Below are 25640 nucleotides of genomic sequence, written 5' to 3' on the forward strand. Positions count from 1 at the left end.
GAATTATAAATAAATAAATAAATTGAAATGAGTTGGTTTACCAACTGGTGTTGATGTTGCACCGGTTGTTTAATTTGTCTCATCTTGTAGCTTACATTCTAAAAGATCATTAACGGTTGGTTAGTCCATACTTCCATTGTAGTTGTTATTGAAATGATTTGGATAAAGTAATTAGCTCCATCGTCTTGGCTTTTTTGATGCAACGCGAAGTATTATGCTCTCTTTTCAGAAATCTCCGTCTACCTCGAAAACTAATAGCGAAACTGATGCTGATTTTTCACTACCGTTCCCAAGAATGCCGAGAATTATGTGTAGTTGCTTAATAACTACCATTGTGCAGTGGCTCATCGGGAGGAGTGGGGGGAAACCATGCGGTAATCAAGTGTCCTTTCTTCCAGCTACTTAACCATAATTCATAAAAGCCTAACAATGACTACCAAAGATGGAAGGCGGTCTAATTATGATTTTAGTCCCTCTTCTATGTTGCAATTTGAGATTCACCCATCTTTTTCGATTTTGGAATAACTCAGTCCAGATTACAGGGAATAAATCCCAAATTTTAGCATAGTATAACGACTAAACTTAGCAAGGTTGAATCTTAAAATCTACAATCCCTCCCCGATTCCCATATAGCAGCCTTTTTATTCCAAAAACAAAACCCTAAACCCTGAGTAAGACATGTGACATCAAAATATATGGACTTGTGTAAACTAAAGTGTACTCGATCTGCGTATCAGATAATTTTCATATATATATATATATATATATATATATATATATATAGGAATTGGAATGAGAGACTTCCTTCTAAGCAGGATGGTGGGACCAAGTTTCTCATTCATTTCTGAAATGCATAAATGATTTTACCCCTTCCTTGAAAAAAGATTAATTCTGTTGAAGCAATATGAAATTGTGACAGAAAAAAAAAATTATCCAGAATACCTCCAAATTCTTCCCTTCAATGAAACCACCATAACCGAAACATCGTCGTGATATTTACGCCGATCTCCATGTGGTATGTTGAGCAATTCGTGAAAATCCATTCCTGCAAAAATCAACAAAATCCTATCACAAAAATGCGCAAAATAGCACTTAAAATTGAGTCACAGTTTCACAGATTTCATTATAAATCAATCCATTTTGGAGTGGGATGAACAAAGTTGCATTTTTGCAGTTTGTTTCACAAGAATAGAGCCCTAACTACATAAGATACAATAGGACAGCAGATTTGATAATCCTACCATTCCTTTTGGCAGCACGGAATAGAAGCTCTGCAACCAGGTATTGAGCAGGGTCACCTTCAGGACATTTTCCATGAACCATGTGACATGGGCAACCACCTCTTCGTTGCTGAAATACTGGTAAAGCCCATCAGATGATAGTGCCAAGAATCGGTCACTTGAGGACAGCCGATGGAGAACAACATAGGGGATGCAACTATGATAAGGTGCATTTCCAATAATCAATTTGAAACATCTGCAGTAGAGCTTGATTACAAGCTAGCTGCACCCGATAAGTGAAATGAACAAAGAACCAAATCATTTGAACATCAAATAAATCAGACAGGCCTTCATAAATATGGCCACCAACACGATGAGAGCAAGGAGCAAAAGAATGATAAAGAAATTGTCAGACTGTAATTAATTTACTCATAAGCATCACAGTTTCTATTATTTTTTTCGGTTCTACTAGTTATTTGAAATATCCCAAATGAAAGACAGCAAGAGACGAAAAAAATTGAAGTTACATATTCTAGCTCAACCAACCTTCTTCAGGAAACCAGCACCGAAAACCCTAGTGACTTTCAATTGCCCCTTCACCCTATCATTTGAAATGGCTTTGTCATCATCGGGATGCTCTGCCTTTATTCTTATGATTTCCTGCCACAGACGGTCGTGAACAGGTTATTATTCCCTAAATGACATCTGAATTAACTTATCGTTTAAAAGCTATAAAAAATGGTGAGCTTTACTTATAGTTTCCAGGACATTACAAATAATATATTTGAAGCCGTAATCCGGGGCAAATAATCAACTGACTGTTTATCCTAGTTATCCACATTGACTACAGCCATGGATGTAGGCCACTTGGCAATACTACCAAACGAAGGCCACTAAAGGAAGATAAGTCCATTTTTTCAGCTCAACAACTTACAGGGCCAAGTCAGAAGTGCTCTTTAACATGGACTCTATCAGGTTAAAATCAAATCATCAAACAAGTGACAGAAAAACAAAGGTGTTGAAGTGATCCGATAATATAATGCAGATTTGGCTTTATCAATTGTGTTCTATCTATCAACATAATGCAAACGGATAAAAAAGATTGTTATGCTTTGATCATTCTATATTCAAATGCCACATCCATCTATATTTTCCCTGCATGTTTGTGATGAAAAGAAGATTTTCGCAATTTAAAAGGACATAATGATGATGAATATCATCCAAATTATAAAAATGTAATAAATTCAATATCATAAATCATCAATCTTGAGTTTTTAAGAAAACAGTAGCAAACCTCTTCAACACTTGTTCAGTGGTCAGAGGAAAGCTGAACCACCTTCATCTTCATTCGGCAGATAGAGATGTCTCTGTTCTTATTTATCATGCTAACCGGCACATGTTGTTATCCATGGGAGACTCCTCGGATATTCTGTCCATCTCCATACACACTACTGACTCTCTTGATCTATTTCTATGCTTTAAATCATCCTTCAAAAGAGCTGGATTAGGGTTGCGATCATTTGCTCTTTCTTGTGCCAAAATCACCCGGCTGTCCCCAAGGTTCATGGCGTATACATCCTGATCCTTCATTAGCATCACTAGACCACATGATCCCATCAAAGCAAGCTCTGGGTTTATGTAAAGAGCCTTTTCCACCATTTCCATATAAGCCTCTTCAGTACTTTCTACTGCTCGAGCAATTGCTCTCAGCACTGCATCATGATCCAGACTTGCACCTCCTAATAGGTCCTGAATATTCAACTACTCTCTTGTCCACACAAATCTCATCTCTGTGCCAATCATGACTCCCAGGAAAAACTTCTTCCATAATGACTTCTGCTTCTGATATATCTTTCGTATCTTTGATCCAATAAAAGACTTTCTTGTACTCCGTCTTTGGCCTGAAATGGAAGCAACAGTGGCTGCACATTGATTATCAAAATCCCTCCCAACACCAGTATCTTCTCCTGAAGTAGTAGGATCTTCACATCGTATGTAAGAACTATCATCTTTGTAATTTGATGAAGTGATGCATTCCATATTATCTGAAAGTCGATGAAAACCACCACAAGAGCCCTTTCCTTGTCTATCCATTTGTGAGAATGAGAAAGAACCTTGATCGTCCCATGGTTCCATCTGAAGTAGTTCATATAGCCGCATGCTTTTCCTGCCTCTGCCAGATAGGTTTGCGATTGGAACGGACTCAGATTCAACCCCTAAACTGGACTTTCTACAATGACATGCATTCCCTTCATTGCTGCCCCTCACATCAACATTTTCCTCCGTTATTTCAATATTAGAAGATCGACCCTTGTTATTTTCTCAGTGGTTTTCCTATACTAGATGATGTTTTTTGATCAGAACAAGAAATTGCCTGATCTTCTTTGCTGCATTCTAAACCAGTATCAGGATCTCTACTATTTGATATTTCAGGCTTTAAAGGATCAATTCCAGATTCATCATAATCCCAAAGGAGTCTTTCCAGTTCTTTGTCTATGGCTATATAAAGATGTCTCATCAGAAAATCTGGAGCATCTGGACCACTAAAACCATCATATATCCCGATAAACAGCCATCCTTGCTCTTCAGAAAGCACAACATGAACCCTATCTTCACCGGCCTTTCCATGAGTCCATTGCAAGTTGCGACTGTTCCCATACTCCCCTTCAGATGGCCCCCCTTCAAAACAGTTCCGAGAGGGTTCTGATAGAAACTTTGGCTCCTTGGAATGCAATGCCATTTGGGTCACTGGGTGCAAGAAAAACCTTTGCATCCAACAAGACCTCATAGAATGCTTCAAAAAGGTTCGTTTCATTGGCCCGGCAACACTTCTCATCAAATGCTGGAAATGTGGTCTTCTACGACCGTGGACAAGTGGAGCGGAGAAATTGGATTTATCAGTAGTATTGAGGGGTCCAGACATCTCACCCTTCTCAATCGGTCCAGACATAAAACCACCTACCTTATCCAGAGGCCCCAAAGCATACCCTCTCTCAAGGGGCCTAGACATAAAACCATTGAGAGGACCGGAACTGCGAGGAACTGGCTGCAAAGGGATTGCAGCAAATGATGACGTACTTTCAAATGATGCAGCAGGCTCTTGGACATCAATAGCAAACATCACACTTTGATTACCAGTTCTAGCCGTAGAACCATTTGCACTGAGAGACGCACCAGAGATGGTCCGGAATGTGGATTCTGGAAAACTCTTATTCATTCTTTGTAGTCCCGACGTTCCTCGATGGTATCATTTCTAAATGACCCACTTAAAGTCTTGGAATCAAGAGTACTCGAATCAACAGTAAACCTCTCGGAGTTTGATGGAGTAATGGCAGAAGAGTCGGACATCAAAGGCCTAACATAACAAAATGAATGGCCTAAACCTTCATCCAAGGGCTCTAGATCTAAATCAACCCCACTTTTGCCATTAAACGGCCAACCGGCAACCCGAGAAGTCCCATTACCCATTTCTCGGTTTCTTCTTCCTATCTTAGGAACCCTCTAAAGACATCACCTTTGACCAGGAGGTTTGTATGACTTTGCAGCATAAGCAAATGCAAAACGAAAGAACTCAAACCAAAACCCCAAAACCCAATAAACCCCATCTCCACCCTATCAGTATTCTGGTAACTTAGCATTATAAAATTTAGCAACCTCCAAGTTAAAATTAACGCAAATCCAAATCTTTCCAAGATAATCAGGATTGAAAAAACAGTATCTTTACCGGCTGAGCGAAAGAGCAATAACTAGAAATAGTGAAAAATGTGACGATCTGACCTTAAAGGGTGGGAGTTGAAGCATGAATAAACCAGTGGATCGAACACACCCGGCAAACAATATCTACTGGAGAAGCAAAGGGGACAGGCAGTAAATGGAACAACACATTAGATAAAAACAAAAACACCAAAATTTAAAGATATTCTATGGTTGTGAAATCTGACAAAGTACCCATATTTAAAATCAAAACCAAAAACCCATATTGAAACTACACTTCCCACGGCTGAATCATGCAGTTATATAACAACTGTTCGAGATCAAGCATTAATTCATACTAGTAAAGAATATATTTAAATGATAATTTTTTTAGCGTTTTTAAACAAGGAGGAGAGGGAAAGGGAAATTTGGTGTCTGAAATCAACTTATTAGCTTTATGGGTGATAATAAAATTGGGGGGGGGGGGCGAAGATGGGATTTGGTCTTTCTGATGATGAATCAAAGTTTAGTTCATCAAGGATTGATTTTCTAAAAATTGAATTTTGAAAAATAAATTATTAAAAATTGAATTCTGAAAAATGAATTATATTTTTATAGAATATTTTCCCAAAAATATTTTTCATAAAATGAATTACATTTTTCTGAAAATCATTTTTCAGAAAACGTTTTAAGATGTTTAGAAGATGTCGTTTAAATCTTTTTTAACTAGTTGACGAGTTTTTAAAAAATTATTTATTATAAATATTAAATACAATAAATAAAATTATTTATCATAAAACTTAATATTATTATTTTTAAAATATTAAAATAATTTATTTATTATTATTTTTATAATTTTATTAATAAAAACATTAATATTGGTATATTTTATTGAAATAAAAATATTATAAATTATATTAATTTATAATATTAAAAATATTAAAAATCATTAGGTAAATTAGGACATTTGTTTTTTGAATTACATTCACCCCCTACATAATCCGTATCTCTTTGGTTGACCTCTCCCTCTAGCATAGAAATCCATATTGGTATAAATACGACTGGACTCATGTCGACCCTTTGGAGTTTTACGAAGCATTGGATTTGGCAGCCATGATCCTTTTTGGGCTAATATGATTCCTTTGAGATATGCCTGAACGCATAGCTATAGACATTTAATATCCATATGTCACTATGGTGAATTTTTTTATGCATCACCAACGAGCGTTGGTTCAAGTGGTAAGCAGTTTCATATCGCTTAAGCAAAGTCTCGAAATCGATTCATTGTGTATGCAGAAAATTCCCGCTAAGAGACTCACCTATCAAAGTCATGTATACGACTCGGGTCGGTCCAAATTAGTCATGGTAAAACATTGGAACCAGAAGGGTAAAAAAACATTTTATATGCATCATGCATGAAATTAGCAAAAAATAATACTTCATCTGTAATAAATTAGCTGTTTAACTTTACGTATATACTAATAATTTGATTAATTTATATTTTTATAGTAAAAAGTCCCAATTCAAATAAAATAAAATCAATTAAAGAGGCAAATCTTTTAATTTTCCTAAAATAGAGGGATAAAATTTATAATTAAACCATAGTTTCTAATTGATTATGTGCGGACAAAAAATAATAATAATTGACACAGCGTTGATTTTGATGATTTCCTTCATGTGGCTTAACATAATCATAGCCATACATTTACACACATTTACATAGCCACAAACTAAAACAATGGGAGGTCTCAGTTTGGTCGCAGTGATCACATGGCGGCATTGCTTGGTCGTATGGATTGTTTAACGACCTACGGACGGATTGTTTGGACTTTTCTTGGTCGCTCAGACGATAAGACGACTTGTATAGGCGATCAAGGATACGACTGTAACAAATGTTCTATCTCAGCAATTAATTTTTTAATATCATTATCTCAAGAATTTTTTTTTCACAATATTATTTCAAGAATTTTGCCTCTTATATTATTATAATATAATTGATTATTTTATTATAATATATAAAATATTATATTATATTATTAGAAATAATAATAAATATATTTTAAATATTTTAATAATTAATATTTTGATTAAATGATATTAAAATATTTATTAATATTAAATTCATAAATAAAATTATTTTGAGTATTTATTTTTTGAAGTAGAAAGTTCAGAAAATGACTTACGGAAAATCAAACCGTAAGTCATTTTTCAGAAAACACAAAAGAAATTCTGTTGACTAGGAAAATGTTTTATGTTGACCAACCAGTTTTCCTCCAACTAAACACTGGAAAATATTTTCCGAAAAACGAATTACGTGAAACAAACACAAAAAAATATTTTTCAAAAAACGAATTACATAAAACAAATACGGAATTTTGAGGAAAATCAATTACGTAATTGGTTTTCCCCAACAAACAAATCCTTAATAACAAAGTTGAAAACTTGGGACTGTTATAACATGGATTTGGTTTATCTTTTTTGTTTTCTTCTGATTTTTTTTTGTAATTTTTTAATATTTACATTTTTTCTTAGTTTTTATAAAATAAATTGAATTTCATAAAAATGATTGGCGGTGCGTTTGGTGCTGTTGGAGTCCATATATGGGCATATATACATCATCAATTTTCCAGTTATTTATTTAAAAAAATAATCTGATCATTTATATATTATCAAAAAATAACATGACATGTTAATAAAGGAATATATATATATATATATATATATATATATATATATATATATATTTTTTTTCTTTTCTTTTGACATACTTATTTCTGGTGGTAACAATAACGAGTGGTGGCTTTTGTCGTAGCATTCTCTTCCCTTTTCATTACATTATATTTTTTTATCGAACCCTTTTATTTCTTATTTTATTTTCATTTTTGATAGGTTTTCTTCTATCAAATTATAAAAAATTAACATGAATCAAACGACTTTGATAGTAAAAGAATTGTTATTATTTGTTAAAATCCTAGATTCGAGCGTTATGAATATAACGGATGTGAACGTTTAATGTCAAATGATTGAGAGTTATCTTTAAATAGATATTGTCTTATACTTACCCTAGATTAATAAAAGAATTATAAAAAAACATAATTCAAGTCATAAACCATAACTATATATATATATATATTCAATAATAATATACCCATACATTAACAAATAGGGGTTGAATTGGGTATCTTCCAATCCAAAAGCCTAAACTAGCTTACAAATTAATTCGTCGTATGAAAGAAAAATCAAAAGTCCAAGATGCCTTATAAAATATAAGAGAGTCAGAAATTAAAATATACATTTCTTAAATATATTAAATTAAATAAAAATCTCATAAAATCTAATTTGGCTTGTTCCCCTTAGGGGTGTTCAAATAACCGAACTAATTCGGTTAACCGACCGAACCGAATTAGTTCGGTTAATTCGGTTCGGTTACCGAATTAGTTCGGTCGGTTAACGGTTAAAAAAAATTTTAGAATTTGATTAACGGTTAATTCGGTTCGAATTCGGTTAATTAACCGAATTAACCGAAATTAAATTTTAAATATTAAATATATTATATATAACATATGGGCTTAACCCAAATCATTTAAAACCCAATTAATAATTTAAGATCCAATAACTTTTAAACTTAAATCAATATTAATTAATTAAAAAATTATATAAATTTTTTATTTTATAATTATATATTATTTAAATTAATTGTAAACTGTTTTCTAATTAAAAAATATTAAATATATTATATATAAAATATGGGCTAAGCCCAAACCATTTAAAACTCAATTAATAATTTAAGATCCAATAACTTTTAAACTTAAATCAATATTAATTAATTAAAATTTTTATCTAAAATTTTTATTTTATAATTATATATTATTTAAATTAATTATAAACTTTTTTTGAATTAAAAAATATTTAATTTTTATATAAATTAGAAAATTTAAAAAAAAATCGGTTAATTCGAAATTAACCGAATTAACCGAAATTTATTCGGTTCGGTTAATATGTTCGAAAAAAAATTCGGTTCGTTTAACGGTTAAAGAAAAAAAAAGTTTGATTAATTCGATTATGGTTAAATCGATTCGGTCGGCCACCGTTTCAACCGAATGAACACCCCTAGTTCCCCCTACCATCGTCCAATAATATATGTGAAAGTTTGGCGCTAAACTCCGAAGATTCTAAATCAAAGATTAAATTTGAAAATTTTGAAAATTAAATATTTAATTTTACTTATTAAATTTAAATATTAATTTGATTAATTTTAAAATAGATAAAATGATCATATTAAAATAATATTTTAATTTAAACTAAATTCGATTAATAGTTGCGTAAGAATCGTTTAACCTGTTTTTTTTTTGTATGATTCTGTCGTAACCGTCCCTCGGGTGGGTCCGGAATTGGGCTTCGACTTAAATAAAACATGCTAGAGCCGCCATCGATCATTTATTATTTTTTAGACAAATTTTGGTTGACCGGGCACCTTAATTTACCACCTTATCTGATCTGCGTTTTACCAAAAATATGTCAGATTCGAGAGTCGATTACAGTCAAGGAATGATTAGCACCATTGCACTGCCCTTTCGGTACCAATTTAATTTTCTGGTTGTCTTAATTGCGAACATTAAAAGTTAAATTGAAATTTAAAAGTTTGACTCGAACTACTTACCATTGAAGGATTTGAAATTGACATAAAAATATAATCAAATCAGTTTTAATTATTAAAGTAAATCAAAATTAAATTAAAAAATATATAAAGTAAAAGAAAACTTTAAATTAAAAGGGTTTAAATGCAACGGATATAAAATTAAGGACGAAATTGACAACATTTGGATGTTACAAGAAGAAATAAAAAGTCAGGAGGGGCCAATTTGCGAAATATAAAAAAATTGTTCAAGGACTAAATTGAATAAATTCGAAATTCTTGGGCAAATTTATAACATGTGACCAAAATGAATTATATATCAAAAATTCAGGGACTGCATAAATAATTAAACTATTTACTAATTACACTTCGATCCCCCTATAAATACCCCCACAAATCCTAAAAAAATTCATTTCAACCCCATTTCTTAAATATCACTCTCCCCTTCTCTTCTAAACTCTCTCAACCTAAGCCAACCGGCCAGCCACCGTTACTAGCCATGCACCGTCGCCCAGCTGTCGCTCCGGCCACCCGAAAATGCTCCTCTAAACCTCCCGAAGCCGAACCTGAGCCCCAAAGTCCCTAAAAACCCTCAAACGACGTAGATCTACGTTCAAAGTTTTGACTTTACCTTTACCGATTGTGACTTTTCGACTCTCAGATGACTCTTATCCTTCCGACAAGGCCTTTGTGTGTTCCCGGCATTCTTTGACGAGACAAAGCCTCCAGCTTTGTTTTTTTTCTTTCGATTTCAAACGTTTTTTGCCTTTGGGTTTCTATATGTGGTACACTATTTTTTTGTGTTCTTCACTTCGATGATGTTCGTAGATCTATCAACGTCTTCATTGTTGTTCGTTCTTATGGGATTGATGCTCAAGTCTTTCAAAGCAACCTCCAAGTATGGTAAGGTCATTTCAAACACATAGCCACCAGATCTAAATGTATCTTGAAGATGAGGGAATATCATTGGTATCCACTTAATTTTATCCCCAGTCAATCTTGCCAATCTTCTTTATCGACACTTCCGAATTTCCTTCCTTTTCTGTTGGTGATTGGGCTGAAACCCAAGCCCAAATTGATCTAACTTTATGACAAGAAAAATGGAGTCAATTCTTCCCTGTAAATGAATTCCAAATCCTTTTCCTATCTCAACACCTTTTCCCAAGGTTTGTTTTAACTCAATCTTGGTGCATTCTAAGAACCTTGGTCTGGAAATCTTTCCACCTTCAGCCACGAATGTGGCATTTACGAATTCCAAATAACAGAATGAACATTCTAAAGCGTCTGCATACACCTCAATGTATGGGGCATCAGTGGTCACACTTGTCACTATATCTTCCTCAGCGTTGATGATGATAAGGGTTTCATCAATGAAAAACTTCACTTTCTGGTGAAATGTTGATGGCACCGCCCTAACTTGGTGTATCCATGGCCTCCCTCTTTGATGTTGTAGGAATGCATAATGTCGATCACCAGGAATTTGATGTTGTAAGTGGCAGGTCCAATGGTTAGGGGTACCTCAATCTTGTCTATTACCTCCCTCTTTGTCCCATCAAATGCTTAGACCACACTCTGGCATGCTCGCATATGGGAGGTGTCCATTGGTAGTATTTTCAAAGTGACCAGAGGCATCACATTCAGAGAAGATCCATTGTCGATTAACACACTTGGCAAGGCATGCTCCTTGCAGTGAGTTGTAATGTGCAATGCTTTAGCCCGGCCATTTCCTCCAGATGGGATCTCATCATTAGAAAATGAGATAAGATTGTCAGCTTGAATGTTGTTGACTAGTCTGTCCAACTTGTTGACTGGTATGTCTTATAGTATAAAGGTCATTTTCAAGACCTTCAACAGTGCATCTCTATGTGCTTCCGAATTCAGTAGTAGTGGCAACATCGAAATACGTGTTGGCAAACTGTGTAGTTGCTCCACAACACTATATTTACTATGTTTTAGGAATTTCAGAAACTCCACTGCTTCATCCTCTTTAATAGGTTTTCTACCACTGGTTCGTCTCCCTTGAATGGCTCAATTGGTCTATTGGGTAGATAAACTTTCTGGGAATAACACTTCCCACTTCCAGCAGCATGCCCCACTTCATGAGCATATTCTTTCACAGTGCTCACTTGGCAATCTTATTTCCAAGGAACTTGTCGATCGTCTTTATAGGGAAAAGGTCTAGGTACTACAATCACTACCTTTGCTTGTGCCTTCTCTATCGGCTTCACCTTAGGGGTGATTATTAAAGGAAGCCTCACGTCATAACCTTGATCAGATACTTCTCCAGTTGCATTGTGCTTGCTCTCTTCATAACATTCCAGCTCTTTTCTGTCCATCATCAACTGGATCAAAGCTCTAAATTCTGGACATTTCTACACATCACGTCCCTCTTCATTGTGATAACAACAATAACTGCTACATGTATCCTCTGTTGCACCTGGATTTGGTGCAAGAAATCATGCCTTCACCATTTGTCTCCACACCCAAGCCAAATGAGACTTTACTTCAGAAACACTGGTTTCAACTTTCCTACCTTTCTCTTCAGAGACTGCATTAATCCCAGCCTCTTGATGATTAGGCAAAGGATTTTGTGCAATATTTGGTGCTCCTTAGTTGTTGAAGTGGATTCAAATACCTTAGATTTAAGCGAAATAGAACTTATCTCGTGAACCTGTCGACTGGGTCTACTTGAAAATTATTATGAATTTGTTACCATTGTCGAAATCAACTCCCTTGCTAGGTGTGGCGTCATATTTACAAGAGCTTCTCCACTGGCTACATCTATCATCTTCATCTCTAAGAGAGAAAGACCTTCGTAGAAATACTAAAGAAACGTTTGCTCAGTTAATCTGTGTTACGGACAGCTAGCACAAAGCTTTTTAAATCGTTTTCAATATTCATAGAGCGGTTCCCCATCTTTTTGTTTAATTCCCAAAATACTTTGTCTTAACTCGCTTTCTTTTTTTGATAGGAAAAACCTGTCAAGAAAAATTCTAGTTAGATCATTCCAAGTATGAACAAAATTCAGCGGTAAGTAAAATAACCACCCTTTAGCAATTCCGACTAAATAAAAAGGGAAAGATCTTAATTTAATTTGATCATCAGAAACTCCCTGTGGTTTCACACTTGAACAAACCAAATGGAACGCTGTAAGGTGTTTATGTAGACTTTCACTGGGAAGACCGTTGAATGTAGGAAGAAGATGAATCAGCCTCGTATTTAATTGAAAATGAGTTTCACCTTGAGGGAAGGCGATACAGAAGGGACGTTTGAACAACGAGGGCTGCGGCTAACTCTCAAATAGTTTGGTCATCCATTGGTTCCAGTATAATGCGATTGACGTAAGGTGGGGTGTGATCGGCTTGATGAGGGGCGCCAGGTGGTTTGCGAAACTTCAGAAATATCATGTGAATCAGCTTCTGTCGATTGTGTTAGTTCCTCATGAGATGTGGCATTGGATTCTTTAGAATTTAATTGCTCTTGTCACCTCATTCTTTTCTCTCGAGTGTTTATCCGTGAATTCTTCTAACTCTTGCTTCAATCTCTGGGTCAATTTCTTCTAATACGCCCAGGTTTTGCTTGGTCATAAAACAAAATAAATTATCAATAAATTACCGTACTCCCCAGCAATGACAGCAATTTGGTAATACGCCATTTTACTTGTCAAATAAAATAGCCTTACTCTCAAAATAAATTTAAATAAAAAATATTACAGAGAGAGTAAGGGTCGATCTACAGGGAATATGAAATTACTGATGAATTGATTTTTATTCCAAGGCTAGGCATGATCTGCAAAATAAAGAATGGGTTTTGTTCAATTGAAACTAAAGAAAATAAAATTGAAAGAAAGTAAAGTTGAATTAAAATTCTAATTATAAAAATCAACCTCCGACTTTCGTTTTGCCTCAAATTCCATCGATCATCAAAATAGATCTTAGCTTCGAATTTATACTGGTTACAATCTATAGTGTCAAACCCCTATAACTTGTTTTTCTCTCAATTGAATCGACAATCCAAAAGAATCTTTGATTGCAAATCCTTATGTGGACTAATCGCGACAATCGTTATTAGTTCCAACTCAATTTTAAAGCTTTAAAAAACCTGACTCGGATAGTGTCTCATTGAGAATCGAATCTAATTTCAGTTCCCAATAGTGGACTGCCGCTAAGTGTGTTCCCAGGAAGTGGAATGTGCTACAAGATGATTCTTCCTCCCAACTATCAATCCAAAACACTATCAATCCAACGTGCAGTTTTTGAAAACAAAATGTTTTTGATTTTAAAAGGATTGTCAATTATCAATCCTTGATTTCAGAAAACTGATAATGTAACCTGAAGGGTATTACATGCTTTCCAATTCTCACGATCAAAATTGAGTCATCGCTTTAGCCTTTGGCTATGAAAAACTTAACTAAGTATGATAGAAATCATACTTACCATTTTAAATGAAAAATAAGTAAAAACGAAAGAGAAAAGTAAAAACGAAAGAGAAAAAAGTAAAAACTTTTGTAAAACAATAGCAAAGAAAAATAAGAGTATTGGAGAAGTGAATGATGATTTGAGGCTTACCCTCAATGGGGTATTTGTAGTCCTCAAAAACCCTAAAAATCCCAAGAGATAATTCTTAAAAATTGCAAAGGTAATTCCTAAAAATCATAAAAGTTACTTCCTAATAAATTATGTTGAAAACATTTTGATGTTTCGATATAACAAATTAAGTATAAATGAATTTTAAGATTTTACAAATGATTTTCTAAAGTATATTCGATTTAATTACTCGAATATCAAATTATTCCTCCAAGTCTTCAAGATCAATTTCAAACCCTACAAAATGTGTAAAATTGTGTTTTATACTTAATATATTTTTGAAACAATTTTCACAAAGTATTTTGAACCAAAATCAAGCCTAAAATCGATTTTTCAAAGTGATGAACCGATGCACCAATCCATGCATTGATGCACCATGAAATAAATTGAACATCGAATGCATTTCATGCATCAATGCACATACTATGCATCGATACACTCAGAGTTTTATGAAAACGTCGAAATCATTTGATGCATCGATGTACCAGCCATGCAACGATGCACTCTGGCTATTTTGAAACATCGAATGCATTTCATGTATCGATGCACTCTTAGTGCACCGATGCACTAAGGGTCCAACGGTCAAAATATTTGAATTTTACACTTGATGCACCGATGTACCTTGGGTATGCATCGATGCATTGACGCTCCCAACTAATTTTATTAATTGTTTTCACACTTAAATGGCTCTATTGACTCCACTAATCATCCCCAACATTCAGAATCATTTGAAGGTGTGTTTAAACAAGCTTAGAAGCCATTGGTCAAAAATAAGAAAACATAAGAAACAAGAATTAAGAGAGAATCAAATAGAAAACATCAAACCTCAAGTTTGAGCATTTCAAGCCTATTTTTCATTCAATATTCATTCTGCTTTCAAGAACACTACTTGTACTCAGTTGTATTCATTTTTAGTATTCTTTTCTCCGTTCTAGATTTGTGAAAACAATCTACCTTGTGAGAATTTCCTTGTAAGTTTGTAAATTTGTAATCTTCTCTTTGAGAAAGAGTGTTCTCAAGAATTGAGGTATATTCTTGAGGGTGTTGTAAGGTTATCTCTTTGGCCTCAAAAGAAAGAACAAATTAGTGAATTTGTTGAAAAATCCTTAGTGTGGATAGCTAAGGTATTGGACGTAGACTTTGGTTGAGAAAGTCGAACCACTCTAAATCGTTGTGAAAATCTTTTCAATTTTATGCAAAAGCTTCCACCAAAATTTTAATTGCCAATTCACCCCCTCTTGGGCAATTCCATCGATCGATTAACTCAACAATTGGTATCAGAGCCTCACTCATTTGAAGGTTTAATCGCCTCCTGAGTCGATTCGGGAAGAGTTACATCGATTACCAAGTTATCATTGGCCTCTGCTTCAAATGTCAACTCCAGTCTCGATTCGATGCTCGTCAATAAGCCTCCATTCTTTAATGGAGCTAACTATGCCTATTGGAAGAATAGGATGATGTATTTCATTCAAGGAAGTGACATGGGAGCATGGAATGTTGTAGAAGACGGATATATCAAGCTTCTCAGCCATCCAAAATTGTGGAGTGAAGGAGAGACGAGAATGTTCCAGCTCAACTCCAAAGCCATCCATATCATATTTTGTGCTCTTGGACCAGATGAATATGGAGGAGTTTCATCTTGTACAACTGCCAAAGAAATATGAGATAAACTACAAGTCACTCATGAAGGCACCAAAGAGGTAAAAGAATCTAAAATTAGTCTTCTAACACATAGCTATGAAAATTTCAAGATGAAACCAAATAAAGATATCAAAGCTATAACTAATAGATTCTCAACGATCGTCAATGGTCTCAAATCATATGGAGAAATCATTCCAAATGAAAAACTTGTGAGGAAGTTAGTTTACTCACTTCCAAAATCGTGGCAATCCAAGAAGACAACAATCATCGAGGCTAAGAACCTAAAATCCTTAACTCTTAAAGAGCTAATTGGTTCCCTCCTCACTCATGAAATGATGCTTGAAGATGAGGTGGACCTCGATAAGATTGATGAGACACCAAAGGAGAAGTAGAAGAAGAAAAACATTGGAGTTGCTCTCAAATCCACAAAAGATTAGAGTGATTCGGATAAAGATGACGAGGAAATGGCATTGTTTGCCAAACGGTTCAGAAAAATGATGAGACCTTACCGAGGAAGAAAATTCAAACGAAATAAAGGCCTCAAAAATGAACCAAAAGAGAATGACCCTATCATTTGCTATGAATACAAAAAGCCGGGGTATGTCAAATATGATTACCCACAATTGAAGAGAAATGGTCAATCAAAGAATAAACACAAGGCTCATGTGGCTACATGGAGCGATGAAGAAGGTTCCGATGAAGAGGAACAAGAAGTAGTAAACTTGTGATTGATGGCATTCGGGGAAGATTCTAAGGTAACCTCTTACTCATCTGAATTAGATGATTTACCTTATGATGAGTTATTAGAGGAATATAATGGGTTGTCTTCGGATTATGAGAAATTGTTTTTAAAATATAAAAACGATGTCTCAAAATTGAAAAAAGAAAATAAACTCATATCCAAGACCAACAATGATTTTGAAAGTAAAATCATAGATTTGTAAATCAAACTAGAAGAGTTTGAAAAGAAAAATATGGATTTGCAAAATTTACTTTCAAAGGTCAATGATGATCATCAAAAGAAAATTGATGATCTTAAAGCTTCTTTTGATAAAGTTGGAACAAAACGTTTTGAAAATAGAGAAAATTCAAAATCTAACTTTGTTAGAAAAGTTTTAAAAACTACAATCATAGAGGTCCCCAAAGAACCTCTAATAAAAAAATCGTCAGAAGTATATGGGTTCCTAAAAGACTCATTACTACTAAAGATAAGGATATCCTACACAAATGGATACCTAAGTGGACTAGTATTTTGGAAACTAATGAATATGGACCCAAACAAATTTGGGTACCAAAAATTAGAAATTAATCTATGTTTGTAGGAAAAGGAGCATTACTACAAGGCATGGGAAACAAATTCAAACTCATGGTACCTTGATAGTGGATGCTCAAGACACATGACCGGGGACAAAAGCCGGTTCATAGAGCTTAACGCCAAAAATGGAGAAGAAGTGACTTTTGGTGATAATTCAAAAGGTCACATTGAAGGTATAGGTACAATAGGTAATACCTATTCCATACAAATTAAAAATGTTTTATATGTGAATGGGTTAAAGCATAATCTTTTGAGTATTAGTCAATTATGTGATAAGGGATTCAATGTCATGTTTGAAACTAATAGTTGTAAAGTTATTGACATTGCATCTAATCGGATTATGCTTGTTGGTCATAGAATAGGAAACATTTACATGGTGCATTTAGACTCTATTGATATGAGTAATTTATGCCTAGTTGCTAAGGATGAGCATGATAGTTGGTTATGGCATAGGAGACTAGAACATGCTAGTATGAGCATTTTGCAACGGCTAATTCAAGGTGATTTAGTTTGAGGGTTGCCTAAACTAAAATTTGATAATGATAAAATATGTGATGCTTGTGCTAAAGGAAAACAGAAGCGAGTTTCTTTTAAATCCATTAACGATGTATCAACTAGTAGAGTATTACAATTGATCCACTTAGATCTTTTTGGGCCATCTATAACTACTAGCTTGGGTGGAAAACAATATTCATTTGTCTTGGTAGATGACTATTCTAGATATACTTGGGTTCTATTCTTTAGTACTAAAGATGAAGCATTAGAAAAATTCATCACGTTTTCAAAAGTAATCCAAAACGAAAAAGGTTACTCTATAACTAGTGTTAGGAGTGATCATGGAACTAAATTTGAAAATCTTGGATTTGTTGAATTTTGTAATTCAAATGGCATTAGCCATAATTTTTCAACACCTAGAACCCCTAAACAAAATGGAGTTGTTGAGAGGAAAAATCGAACTTTAGAAGAAATGGCTAGAACCATGCTTTGTGAAAACAATTTGCCAAAATATTTTTGGGCAGAGGCCACAAATACCGCTTGTTATGTTATTAATCGAGTAATGATTAGGCCTATTTTAAATAAAACTCCATATGAACTTTTTAAAAATAAAAAGCCTAACATTAGCTATTTTCATCCTTTTGGATGTAAATGTTTTGTTTTAAACAACGGTAAAGACAATCTTGGCAAATTTGATGCTAAAAGTGATGAAGGAATTTTTCTGGGATATTCCTTAAATTCTAAATCTTATCGAGTATTTAATAAAAGAACTTTGGTTGTAGAAGAGTCTATACATGTTGTTTTCGATGATAATCTCCTTCCGAGGAAGGATTCTTATTTAAATAATGATGTAGGTGTTATAAATACAAATGAAGTTGGAGAACCATCATCAAAGGAAGAAACAAAAGATGAGGAAACTCAAGATCCTCTTGAGAATCCAACCATTGAAGAAAGGGAAGTATCTTTCCCAAGGGAATACAACTATGTCAAGGATGATGAGATTATAGGTGATCCATCCAAAGGGGTAACAACTCAATATTCTCTTAGAAATATTTGTAATTATGTTGCATTTATCTCATACATAGAGCCTAAGAATATTAAAGAAGCATTAAATGATGAACATTGGATTATGGCTATGCAAGAAAAGTTAAATCAATTTGAGAGAAGTAAAGTATGGACATTAATTGAAAGGCCTAGTAATAAATCTATTGTAGGTACTAGATGTGTATTTAGGAATAAGCTTGATGAAAGTGGTAATATAGTGAGAAACAAGGCTAGACTTGTTGCTCAAGGGTATACTCAAGAAGAGGGCATAGACTATGATGAAATATACGCTCTCGTAGCTAGGATGGAAGCAATTAGAATGTTATTAGCATTTGCATGTTTTCATGAATTTAAATTATACCAAATGGATGTTAAAAGTGCATTTTTAAATGGTTTTATAAAGGAAGAAGTGTATGTGGAATAACCTCCAGGTTTTGAATATTTAAAATTTCCAAATCATGTTCTTAAATTGACAAAAGCGCTTTATGGTTTAAAACAAGCTCCTAGAGCTTGGTATGAAAGATTGCCAAACTTTTTAATTGAAAAAGTTTTTCAAAAGGGAAGGTTGACACTACATTGTTTTTAAAGCATAAAGGTAAATATTTATTAGTAGTTCAAATTTATGTTGATGATATAATATTTGGTTCTACTAATGATGTTCTTTGCCAAGAATGTTCAATGCTAATGCAAAGTGAATTCGAGATTAGCATGATGGGGGAGCTCTCATTTTTCTTGGGACTCCAAATCAAGCAAAGAAAAGATGGCATCTTCATCAATCAAGCTAAGTACGCCAAAGACATGCACAAGAAGTTTGGACTGGAAAATAGGAAACCGCATGACACTCCAATGAGCTCATCAACAAAGCTTGACATAGATGAAAGATGTAAATGTGTGGATGTTAAATTATATAGGTCAATGATTGGTTCTTTGATTTATCTAACTGTAAGTAGACATGACATTATGTTTAGTGTTTGCTTATGTGCTAGATTTCAATCATGCCTTAAGGAATCAAATTTACTAGCTGTTAAGAGGATCTTTAGATACCTTAAGGGCACTCCTAGTTTAGGACTTTGGTATCCTAGAGACTCTAGCTTTAGCTTGCATGCCTTCTATGATGCGGATTATGGAGGATGCAAATTAGATAGGAAAATCACCTCCCGTACTTGCCAATTCCTTGGAAATATGCTGATTTCTTGGTTTTTAAAGAAACAAAATTGTGTTGCATTATCTACCATTGAAGCGGAATACATTTCAGCTGGTAGTTGTTGTGCACAAGTTTTATGGATGAAACAATAATTTTTTTATTATGGAATTGAAGTAGGTACCATTCCTATCATGTATGACAATACTAGTGCTATTTGTCTCACTAAAAATCCCATCCAACACTCTAGAACTAAGCATATTGAAATTAGACATCACTTCATTAGAGACCATGTCGCTAGGGAATATGTAGTTCTAGAATTTGTTGATACTTTGCACCAATTAGCGGATATCTTTACAAAACCTTTAGATAAAGAAAAAATTTGGACACTTAGGAGAAAATTAGGTTTAACTGACTTATCATCACTTAGTGTTTAAAATAATTTTAACAATTGTAAGAATAAATGAAAAATGCTTATAATAGTAATTTTTTATTGCATTTATTGCTATTAGTTAGGGGGAGTTTATGTTCTTTGGTGAAAATTAATTTTATGTTCAAATGTTGTTTAAGGATTAATTTGATTGATTGAACATGATTAATTTTCAATATATGAGTTGCCAATACCACTAGAGCTAATTAATTTAGCATTTTTGAGTGTTTAAAATGGATTTTTGTCATTTTTTTGCTTCATGCATCTATGCACTTAACAGTGCATCGATGCATCCCTTTGAATGTGCATCGATACACCATGAAGGTGCACCGATGCACGCCTTGAATGTGCATCAATGCACAAGGCCATGCATCGATGCATCCATCGAGTTTTTGGATAAAAACCTATTTCTTCCTCATTTTCTCAAAACACTCTTAAAACTCTCTCTTGGCCGCCACTCCTCTCTCTCTCTCCTTACTATCAAAATTGCTTCAAATCCTTGGTTTTTTTTATCGGAATCTTCGAGCTTTTCAACTCCTTATCCTGATCTTATTATCAAATCGTGCAACACAACTTCTCATTCTCACAAAATCTGAAATTTTCAAGGTATTTTTCTAAAACCCCCTATTTTATTGAATCTTGTTCTTAGGACTAGTTTTAATTAGTTCTAAGATGAACATTATATCGGGCATTGATTGTTTGATGATTACAAACTAGATTTTACAACTAATTTCATCAAAAACTCACAAATTTTCAATAAATTTTTGAATTTTCGAAATAAAATAAATATTCAAAAATCTGAATTTCATTTTTAAATTTGATATTTTTTATTTAATTATGTTGTTTTCATATACATAATATGATTTTTCAAAAATTATTTTCAAATAGTTTTCAAAACCTTGCCCATTAGGATTTGATTTAGAGAACCTTGAATTATTGAGGACTCAATTGAGTTTTGAGATTGATTAAATTGCATACATGTGTTTCAATTTGCTGGTTATATTCATTTTTTCCGATTCTTAAAACATGTATAATCCCAAACGCCCTAGAACGTCATCGAGTCGTTCTCGTTCAAACCAACCTCTAAATCCCATTCCTCCTCCACCTAATAGTCTAATAGGATCCTGTTTTAATATGTCTGAACGTCGTAGAGACGAATTGTACCCTAGGTACATAAATTCTTTCCAATCCTATAGAATCCGGGACGAGCGTATTCATTCTCTTCAAGCCATGATTGATATTGACTTCGAATACCTTTCGATTCTTAAAACTTGGAAATTTGATAAATTGTTTCACCTCAAACCTATCGTCTATCAACAGTTAGTCTGCATCTTCTACTCCAATGCGGTATGCATTCAAAACCAAACTCAATGTGGGACTATAGCCATTAGATCCTATCTTTTAGGCCAATATATTAATATTGACCGTGAGACTATAGCTTTCCATTTTGGGTTAGATGATGATGGGTTATATAATGAAAATGAAAATTTGGAATATCCCTATGTTCCAAACTCTAGTGTTAGTACTCTACGATCTCATCACGGTCGTTTTCTTCATTTGATGATCTCTTGGTGGTTTAGACCATCCGAAGGTAGGTACTCCACTCTTCGTACTAGGGATTTATGGTGGATGCACTGTATTAAGAATAAGATCAAAATAAATCTCACCCACATTATATTTAGTCAACTAGTTGACATCATAAAAATTGTTCCTTCAAAACATGTCGAAACATTGATTTATGGATGCCTTCTTAGTAATATTTTTTATCAAAATCGGTCTAAACGTCTCTCTCGACAATCCTATCCCTCTCCAAAATCAAATCAATCTCACCTCATTGAAGAAATCGGATTGGAAACAAGATGAGGAAACTGGTCTTTGGGTTTTTCGACCCGGTAAGCAAACACCGGGAGCTAGTTCTTCACGAGCTACTCCTAGTCTTCTCGTGCTCCTCCTCCTCTGGCACCGGCTGCTGACGATGATCCCGAGTTTCAACAACTTATGCAAGATATTGACGATAATATACCAGACGATGAGCCTGCACCAGAACCAGCACGACAAGAAGATCAAACGCCACCCTATTTTCGATCTTTCTTGGAGTCGTTTGATATGAGGTTTGCCTCCATGGAGTCTCATATTACTGAGTTTCAGCGGGAGATGCGTGAACGTATGGACGCTCTCACTCTTGAAGTTCGAGCTCATTATCCTCCTCCTCCCGATCCTCCGATGGAGTGAATTTGTTTCCTTGTTATGTTTTCTTGGATTTTCAAACTTGGATTGATTTTGATGTTTCTGGATGTTTAAATTTGATGGTTGTTGGATGTTTTGAACTTATTTGTTGTTTTATGGATTTTTGAACTTAATATTTATATATATTTAGTTTGATTTTAACTTTATTATTTTGAGCTTAATGTTTCTTAATTTTTGCATCATATTAGTTCATTATGACCAATTATGTCATTTCACATTTGACTATGAATATTGATTATGAAACTAATGGCTAATCTCTCTTTTTATCTTTGATCTTAGTAGCTTAAGCTATATATATATATATATATATATATATCAATTGGCTATGTTTTTCAAAACCTTGTTTAAATCGATTTTTAAGTCTTTTTGATTTAACAAAAAGGGGGAGAAATGTTAAAGTGTTAAAATGTTTTAAAGGGGAGAAGTGTTAAAGTAAAGGGGAGTAATTTCAAACTTATTTTTTTTAAATTTATTTTCAAAAAAAAATATTAAAATTTACACACATGTTTTGTTATATCAAAAAGGGGGAGCTTGTTGAAAACATTTTGATGTTTCGATATAACAAATTAAGTATAAATGAATTTTAAGATTTTACAAATGATTTTCTAAAGTATATTCGATTTAATTACTCGAATATCAAATTATTACTCCAAGTCTTCAAGATCAATTTCAAACCTTACTAAATGTGTAAAATTGTGTTTTATACTTAATATATTTTTGAAACAATTTTCACAAAGTATTTTGAACCAAAATCAAGCCTAAAATCATTTTTTTCAAAGTGATGCACCGATGCAGCATGAAATAAATTGAACATCGAATGCATTTCATGCATCGATGCACATATTATGCATCGATGCACTCAGAGTTTTATGAAAACATCGAAATAATTTGATGAATCGATGCAACAGCCATGCATCGATGCACTCTGGCTATTATGAAACATCGAATGCATTTCATGCATCGATGACACTTGATGCACCGATGCACCGGGTATGCATCGATGCACTGACGCTCCCAACTGATTTTATTAATTATTTTCACACTAAAACAGCTCTATTGACTCCACTAATCATCCCCAACGTTCAGAATCATTTGAAGGTGTATTTAAACAAGCTTAGAAGCCATTGATCAAAACAAGAAAACAAGAAACAAGAATCAAGAGAGAATCAAAGAGAAGCATAAACCTCAAGTTTGAGCATTTCAAGCCTATTTGTTTTGCTTTCAAGAACACTACTTGTACTCAATTGTATTCATTTTTTAGTGTTCTTTTCTCTGTTCTAGATTTGTGCAAACAATCTACCTTGTGAGGATTTCCTTGTAAGTTTGCAAATTTGTAATCTTCTCTTTGAGAAAGAGCGTTCTCAAGAATTGGGGTATACTCTTGAGGATGTTGTAAGGTTATCTCTTTGGCCTCAAAAGAAAGAACAAATTAGTGAATTTGTTGGAAAATCCTTAGTTGGATAGCTAAGGTAGTGGACGTAGACTTTTGTTGAGAAAGTTGAACCACTCTAAATCGATGTGCAAATCTTTTCAATTTTCTGCAAAAGCTTCCACCAAAATTTTAATTGCCAATTCACCCCCTCTTGGCCAATTCCATCGATCGATTAACTCAACAAATTACAAATGATAATTCCTAATAAATTGCAAAAGATAATTCCCATAATTGTTTGAAATGAATCCCAAAAATAAAGATAAATCCTAAATTCGCATCTAGATTTGTAGTTGAGTCTTCTGCTTGCACGAAAATATTGACAATCTTCTAGAAGATGATGACTTATTGCCACGTCAGCGAAGTCATGCCACTGGTTCAGTCTTGATTACAGAAAAATAAAAACTTGCAGAATTCGTCCTTTTTAGCATAGTTTCTGGAATCCAATATTCTGTACAGAAAATAACAAAAAAGGCCCAACTTAGCAACATAAACCGACAAATAAATGAGTAATTAACAGTAAAATAATAACTAAATTAAGCACTCATCACATGAAAATCTCCTCAAATAGATATCCATTTAAAAAAAAAGTATTATTTATATCAATTTGATGAATGACCCATTTATTTAAAACATTAACAGCAAGAACTGTACGAATTGTGCAGCGCAAACCACTGGACTGAAAGTCTCTTTAAAATCAATCCCACCCTTTTGAGAATATCCCTTAGCAACTAAGCGAGCTTTCAGTCTATCAATCATCCCATCATGCTTCATTTTGATCTTAAATAACCACTTACACCTTAATAGCTTGCAATCAATAGGAAGAGGCTGTAGAGACCAAGTAGCATTTCGAATGAGAACATCATACTCCTCGTGTACAAAACCTTCCAAGAAGGATACTGCAAAGCCTCAAAGACATCCACAGATTCATCGTCTTTTACCACAGTGCTAAACACTTTAGACTTGAAAGTACCAACTTTACTTTTAGTAACCATTGGATGAGTATTAGTAACCAAACGAGAAGATGAAATGAAGGTGGATGCTGGTAGAGATGGTGGTGAAAGTCGTGAGGGTGAAATAGATTGAAGTGGAGATGAAACAGATGTGGGTGTTGGTAGATATGATGACAAAAGGTGTAAGGGTGAAATAAATTGAAGTGGAGATAAAACGGATATGGGTGCTAGTAGAGATTATGATGGAATTCATAAGGGTGAAATAGATTGAAATAGAGATGGAACGGAAGAGGGTGCTGATAGAGATAATGGTGGAAGTCGTGAGGATGAAATAGATGTTGATGTAGAAATGGATGCTGGAAGAAATGAGGATAAATGCAGTGATAAAGATGAATCGTGATGTTGTACAGAAAAACAATTGGTATAGAAGTAGAAATATGTAAAGAAGAAGAATAATGACCATGTACAAAAAAGGTAAACCCTGTATGATATTAGAAAGATTTGATATAGTAGGAAATACAACAGATTTAGATTTAGTAGAACTATCAGCTTTAGATACATATGCAAGTGGAAGTTGAAACCTCAAAGAAGATTGTATTTTGTTCCAAAAGCTTATGTAAATGCAGATTCACAAGGAAAACCAACTCATCAAATTGCACATACCTTGAAATAAAAATTTACTAGAGGAATCCAAACATTTATACCCTTTTATTTGGGAGAAAAACCTAAAAGAAAACATAGAGAGGACCTAAAATGAAACTTATGCTATTGAAAAGGCCTAAGAAATGGAAAACATAAGCATCCAAACAC

General features: G+C 33.9%; 1 protein-coding gene and 1 pseudogene across 1 annotated transcript; both read right to left on the reverse strand.

Moving 5' to 3' along the window:
• Window positions 1–846: 846 nt before the first annotated feature.
• Window positions 847–5236, reverse strand: LOC120192898 (annotated as a pseudogene).
• Window positions 5237–24504: 19268 nt separating this feature from the next.
• Window positions 24505–24872, reverse strand: LOC120192925 (uncharacterized mitochondrial protein AtMg00820-like). The gene is made up of 2 exons (XM_039195601.1): window positions 24762–24872; window positions 24505–24705 (listed from the first exon to the last, which is right to left on the reverse strand). Exons 1-2 carry the CDS (start codon window positions 24870–24872, stop codon window positions 24505–24507), a joined length of 312 nt encoding a protein of 103 aa, XP_039051532.1.
• Between the last annotated feature and the right edge of the window lie 768 nt (window positions 24873–25640).

This window comes from Hibiscus syriacus, unplaced genomic scaffold, assembly GCF_006381635.1.
Source record: "Hibiscus syriacus cultivar Baekdansim isolate YM2019G1 unplaced genomic scaffold, ASM638163v2 tig00116983_pilon, whole genome shotgun sequence".
Taxonomy (NCBI): Eukaryota; Viridiplantae; Streptophyta; class Magnoliopsida; order Malvales; family Malvaceae; genus Hibiscus; species Hibiscus syriacus.

Bases quoted from the DNA above. Each gene is read 5' to 3' on its own strand.
- LOC120192925 (XM_039195601.1), bottom strand. From the start codon at position 24,872: ATGGTTACTAAAAGTAAAGTTGGTACTTTCAAGTCTAAAGTGTTTAGC. The intron at 24,706-24,761 runs GTTTTGTACACG...TGGTCTCTACAG, and splicing joins TGCAGTATCCTTCTTGGAAG to CCTCTTCCTATTGATTGCAA.